The following is a 6,924-nucleotide window of genomic DNA, read 5'->3' on the forward strand; positions in this document are numbered from 1 at the left end:
CATAGCAAGGGGTCTGAATAATTACTGTTATGTAAATAAGGTATTTCTGTTTTTTATCTTTTAATAAATTAGCTACATTTTCTAAAAAACTGTTTTTGCTTTCTCAGAATTGGGCATTGTGTAGATTGCTGATAGAGAACCAGTTTGGAATATGTAATTATTATTATTATTATTTTTTAAATAAGGCTGTAACTTATAAGGCTGTAACTTAACAAAATGTGGAGAAAGTCAAGGGGTCTGAATACTTTACGAATGCACTGTACAAACATCACATTGAATATTCACCTCACTTTTGAAAAGCTCCATGAGGAAGAAAGGCTTCCTAGATTATCTTTTAGATGTTCTGTCTTCAGGATGTTCTGGGTTGATGGCTGTTTGAGAGGGAGGGGCAGTTGAGTGAGCTGGGGCCTTTTATTGCCCTGCCTCTGGGAGCCTGACAGCTTGTGACATGATGAGAGAGTGGAAGAGGGTCTACCTGTAAGATATTCAGGTTGGTGAATTTAACAATGACTTGCAGGCAGTTGGTTTAGAATAACTGATGACCAAAAATGAATACAGATTATACCATCACCCAAAAGGGCACTTCAGAGACTGGAAGGGCAAAGGGGCATGTGCTCTACAAAGGTTGAGCCCTGTCTGTCCACGTCCTATCTGTCCTTAAACAAAGTGGGCACTGCTTCATGTGGCAACAGCAACACTCACCTAAATAGCCCATATGTCACTGGGTGAGTTTTCATTATTTTTGGGCAGCATTATATGAGGTGTTATTTGTTGTTAGCGATGGGCTTTGGTCAATTTAGCTTGGAATATGCTACCATTGTCAATCTGTCACCTAATCCTACCTAATGAGCAGGCCAAACCTGGAGGAAAGTATTGGCTGTAAGAAGGAAGAGAAGACATAACATCTGTTTCTTTTTAAATGACTTCTTATGACATTGCTTGCCAGAATAAACATTAATTAATATTTTTCCAAACTGCGCTACCCACTCCAGATGGCGATATGAGTTTTTGAGGTGATGCTTCTTGTGTGACGTATAAACTAGTGGACGGAACTGGAGGCTTCTTCAACAGCGACAAAAGGCTTTCTGATTCAACCAACGTGGTGGTTTGCTAGCGAACATTAAACCGAAACATTGAAGCGTTTAAGAAAAATCTTGTGTATATTATTCTTAGTGTTCTAAGCACAATTCTATGTACATATCTACTCGTTCATTGAAACGTAGATTGCTTGTTAAATTAGCTAATGTGGTAAATTGATACTGCACTAGGCTAATCGCCCGGAACATGAGCTCACTAATCTCGACGGAGAAAGAAGCTTTCAGGATGAAAAGGGAGGAAGAGGAGGCTATCACATTGAAAGAAGAAGAGGATGATATTACAGTGAAAGAGGAATATGGAAAAGAGGTTGTCAGAGTGGAAGAGGAGGAGGTAGAAGCTTTCAGAATCAAAAAGGAGGAAGATGCCGTAATATTGAAAGAAGAGGAAGAAACTTTTGGAGTAAAAGAGGAAGAGGCTATCTCAATTAAAGAGGAGGAGGAAGACATTTTGGGAGTGAAAAGGGATGAGGCTGAAGATTCGATTAAGACCAGTGAGTACTGACTTTAAAACGGGCACCAAATATGCATTTCTTGAACTAATGTGGGGTTTGAAAGAGGCATTCTACTGAAGTTCTACACTTTAATATGTTGTTCAGTACTCAATACATTGTTAAAGGTGCTATCCGTCATTGGTACATATATTTAGACTTTTATATTAGATTTATTGAAATATCCACGTAGTCCACATTAAAGTGCACTTCATAAAACAGGCTTTTCAGAATTCAACATCGGTGCATAATTTATACTTAAATTATCAAAGGGACGCAAAAGCCACCCATTTCGTGGAACGACCCTTTTACATTTGCAACACAAACAATATTTTAGGAAATCATGATGAAAGCTGCCTTTATAGGCACTTTTTTTTAATACATATTCATGCCTCTTGTAAGACTCTGTGATTGCAGTAGATGGTCATAAGTTCAACATCTGTTTGATGTTCTCGTTCATACAGGAGAGAGACATGACTTTCGTGGATCCTCTGGGGAGCCTCAACAACATCCTGATGCTGACGAAGTAGAGAGTTGTTCCAGATCAGAACACCAGATGGTACAGCTTGGTCTGGTCTAGCATACAGCTTGGTCTGGTCTAGCATATAGCTTGCTCTATCTGAGTCTGGGTTTCTGTAAAGCACTTTATGACAACAGTGACATCAGCATCCATAATGATATGTGTCTGTGTCCCCTCTTTATGGTTACCAGGACAACGCTAGCCCTTCCTCTCTCCCGGAGTCCCCGTGTCGTGCCTCTCCCGGTATTGGCTTACTGTTGGGTAGGAAGAGGTTGTCTGTGCTGCTGGTGGACTGCAGGAAAACAACGGGGCTGAGTGGAACTGTGAGAGGAGGAGAAGAGAAGAAAGGATCAGATTTGACTCATCAAAGTAAGTAGTTTAGTATGAACAAATACAACAGATCTGCCCACTTGTACCTGTTAGTGATTCCTATGTTGTTGATGTAAATAATATTTGTTGGTCCGTGGTGTGTAATGATGAGCAACCAGACACTGCCCTTGACACGTTTGAAACTGCTTATCCCAGTTACTAATAAGCAGCACCCATTAAGAAAATGACTGTAAAAACTGTTAAATCCACGTGGATTGATGAGTAATTAAAAAATGGTATGATGAAGAGGGAGGCAAAAGAGATGGCATATAGGTCTGGCTGAATAACTGATTGGCAAACCTATTGCAAATTGAGACATGTGACTAAACTGAATAAAAATAAGAAAGTACACTATGAAACAAAGATAAATGACATGAAGAATGATAGTAAAAAGTAAAATGTCTGTAAAAAGATGTGGAGCATCTTCAATGAAATTTTGGGCAAAAAATCTACAATGACAAGTCACTGGTGTCTGACAACACAGATGGAAAATTGAGGATAATTGCGGCCGATATTGCCAACGACATGCCAACGACATTTGAGTGAAGCCAGTGTGTGTCTGTATGCGTATGACTCAACACTGTACACGTCAGCTACCACGGAAACTGAAATGACAGCAACACTTACAAAGAGCTGCAGTGAGTTTCAGAATGGGTGTCAAGGAATAAGTTAGTCCTAAATATTTCAGATTACCTTAAATTACATGGCCTACTATGCATTATGGAGTCTTAAAGGAGGCCTGTAGCATCTAATGATGAAACATTATGGAGTCTTAAAGGAGGCCTGTAGCATCTAATGATGAAACATTATGGAGTCTTAAAGGAGGACTGTAGCATCTAATGATGAAACATTATGGAGTCTTAAAGGAGGACTGTAGCATCTAATGATGAAACATTATGGAGTCTTAAAGGAGGCTTGTAGCATCTAATGATGAAACATTATGGAGTCTTAAAGGAGGACTGTACCATCTAATGATGAAACATTATGGAGTCTGAAAGGAGGACTGTAGCATCTAATGATGAAACATTATGGAGTCTTAAAGGAGGACTGTAGCATCTAATGATGAAACATTATGGAGTCTTAAAGGAGGACTGTAGCATCTAATGATGAAACATTATGGAGTCTTAATGGAGGACTGTATCATCTAATGATGAAACATTATGGAGTCTGAAAGGAGGACTGTAGCATCTGATGATGAAACATTATGGATGATGATGAAACATTAATGACACCTACCTTTTGAAGGCGTCTTCTAACGTTACACACGGCGTCAGGTTGGTGGTGCGGATGATTGGGGTGACGTTTCTCCTCTCATTGAAGAAGACACACGAGCCCTGGATTCCACTCTTATCCTCCAATAAGATCTGGACAGGGTAGGAGTCCACTCTGTCCCAATGGGATGCTTCCTGAATCCCCGTGTCCGGATCTATGTCTGCAAATCTGAAGACCAGACATACAGCATGGAGAGGGATAGTGGCGTTGGAAACTTGCACGCAGCTAGTTTTGACATTTGGCACTAGATATTTAGCCATCAAGGTTAGTTAACTAGTTTAGTAGTGTCAGTTTTGATGACACTACTAACTGAATGATTTTACTAGCTAGTTAGATATTTTTTCAAATTCATAGGCTATCAAACAATGCCATAACGCTACAAATGTACGACATAGGGAAAATGTATAGCAGGACTGATGTTGGGAACTGGGAAATCCAAGTTCAAAACAAATTTTCGTAGTTGGAGCTAGTTCTCTCCAATTTCTCAATTGTTTTGAACGTACTGAAGTAGCTAGACAAGTGACGGCTCGATCACGCCGACAGTGTCAATGCATTTTGGTCGACCAGAAGAAGTACATTCATTCCAATGTAACGCTGCGTTTGCCTTGCAACATAGCGTTGCAGAGCGTTCTGTGTGGGAAATGTTACTGATGTGCTTTGTCTCTCTCCAATGTAAAAAATATATATAAAAATGGACATTCCTGCAGTCAGCCAATTTTACGCTCCCTCTGAGACATCTGTGGCATTGTTGTGACAAAACTGCACATTTTAGAGTGGCCTTTTATTTTCCCTGGTACAAGGTGCACCTGTGTAATAATCAAGCTGTTCAATCAGCTTCTTGATATGCCACACCTGTCAGGTGGATGGATTATCTTGGCAGAAAATATGTGTTAACTAACAGGGATGTAAAACATTCTGCAATCTTTTTTTTCAGCAGGTGTTGAACCCTTTCAACAATGGGGAGATTTTACTGACTCATTCCATCAAGTTCCACATGACACGAGAGGCTTCATTCCACGTTCTACTGACTGTTGACATCTAGTGTACTTTTTGGGTTTTGGACTTCCACTTAAAATCACTTATTTTATGTTTAAGGAAGTGTGTACAGTCGTGGCCAAAAGTTTTGAGAATGACACAAATGTTAATTTTCACCAAATCTGCTGCCTCAGTTTGTATGATGGCAATTTGCATATACTCCAGAATGTTATGAAGAGTGATCAGATGAATTACAAAGTCCCTCTTTGCCATGCAAATGAACTGATTCCCCCCCAAAAACTGGAAGCTTCAAAAGGAGGGTGGTGCTTGGAATCATTGTTCTTCATATGTCACCCATATGTCATTGATTATGCAAGAATGGGCTGCCATCAGTCAGGATGGCCCAGAAATTAATTGACAGCATGCCAGGGCGGATTGCAGAGGTCTTGAAAAAGAAGGGTTAACACTGTAAATATTGACACCTCATCAACTTCATGTCATTGTAAATAAAAGCCTTTGACACTTATGAAATGCTTGTAATTATACTTCATCATTCCATAGTAACATCTGACTAAAATATCTAAAGACACTGAAGCAGCAAACTTTGTTTAAAGTAATATCTTCCATTCTCAAAACTTTTGGCCATGACTGTAGGTCGCATTCTGTATCATACAGCTATGAAAGTTATATATTTAGAACTACCTGCTCGATTGGAATCCAGTGACGTCTGTGTCTTGAGTGTCCGAGAACTGTTTCGTTTTTTGTGTTCTGACTTGTAAAACAGAATGAATGAATAAATAAGTAGTGTAAACATTAACAGTAATTACCAGGAAACTCTACAACATTTGTTTTAAAATCACACTGAGATTGTTAAAACGGGCCTTAGGTTATTGAGGGATCTGATTTGGATTTACCCTCGTAGCAAGGCCGTTTTATCATGTGGAGGTTTCATTCTGGTCTCTCTTTAAAAAAAAAACACTGTCTTTGGCAGGAGAAAGACCAGACTCAGAGGAACCAGAGCCAGGGACGTCCAAACCAGCAAGAAGACACCAGTGCTCTTACTGTGGAAAGTGTTTTAACAAGTTAGGGGTCCTGAAACAACATGAGACAATACACACAGGGGAGAAGCCTTACCACTGCTCCAAGTGTGGAAAGTGCTTCAACCGGTCAGGACACCTGAAAGCTCATGAGCTAGTACACACAGGGGAGAAGCCATACCACTGCTCCCAGTGTGGCAAGTGTTTCAACCAGTCAGGGGATCTGAAAAAACACGAAAGAATACACACAGGGGAGAAGCCGTACCGCTGCTCCCAGTGTGGAAAGTGTTTCAGCTGTCCAGGGAATCTAAAAAACCACAAAAGAATACACACAGGGGAGAAGCCTTACCACTGCTCCCAGTGTGGAAAGTGTTTCGGCTGGCCAGGGAATCTAAAAAAACACGAAAAAATACACACAGGGGAGAAGTCTTACCACTGCTCCCAGTGTGGCAAGTGTTTCTACAAGTCAGGGAACCTGAAACAACATGAGAGAATACACGCAGGAGAGAAGCCACTGCTTACCACAATTCTCCCAGTGTGGAAGGAGTTTTAACCAGAAAAAACAGCCTGAACCAACATGAGAAAATACACAAAGGGGAGATGCATTACCATTCCTCCCAGGGTGCAAAGCTTTTGCCCATTTAGGAAGCCTGAAAAAACATGACATAGAGGAGAAGGCTTTACAGAAGATTAGACTTTGAGAAAACATATTACTCATAACAATCACTTAAACGTCATTAGAGAATCCACACAGGAGAGAGAAATGACTTCTCTTAGCGCGTAATTCCACTACCCAAGACCTATAAGCTTGCTGCCAGCTCTTAGCAAACTGTTGGAAAAAATTGTGTTTTACCAAATACAATGCTATATTTCTGTAAACAAATGAACAACAGACTTTCAGCATGCTTATAGAGAAGGGCACTCAACATGTACTGCACTGACACAAATGACTGATGATTGGTTGAGAGAAATTGATAACAAGAAGATTGTGGGAGCTCTATTGTTAGATTTCAGTGCAGCCTTTGATATTATTGACCATAACCTGTTGTTTAAGAATGTGATGGGGAGAGGTCTATCTGTAATAAAGAGATGCTCTTCTTTTTTGACACCACACTCCAAAAAGCAAGTTCTGCAGGCTCTAGTTTTGTCTAATCTTGATTATTATC

At 40.1% G+C, this 6,924-nt stretch overlaps 1 protein-coding gene across 1 annotated transcript; it reads left to right on the top strand.

Annotated features, from left to right (window-relative positions):
* Nucleotides 1-247: 247 nt before the first annotated feature.
* LOC110511903 (zinc finger protein 23-like) lies at nt 248-6,623 on the top strand. Its single transcript, XM_036948616.1, has 4 exons — nt 248-1,588; nt 2,050-2,144; nt 2,297-2,474; nt 5,713-6,623. The coding sequence occupies exons 1-4, from the start codon at nt 1,285-1,287 to the stop codon at nt 6,309-6,311; spliced, it is 1,176 nt and encodes a 391-aa protein (XP_036804511.1). The 5' UTR covers nt 248-1,284; the 3' UTR covers nt 6,312-6,623.
* Nucleotides 6,624-6,924: the final 301 nt, after the last annotated feature.

This window comes from Oncorhynchus mykiss, chromosome 17 (genome assembly GCF_013265735.2).
Source record: "Oncorhynchus mykiss isolate Arlee chromosome 17, USDA_OmykA_1.1, whole genome shotgun sequence".
In the NCBI taxonomy this organism is placed as follows: Eukaryota; Metazoa; Chordata; class Actinopteri; order Salmoniformes; family Salmonidae; genus Oncorhynchus; species Oncorhynchus mykiss.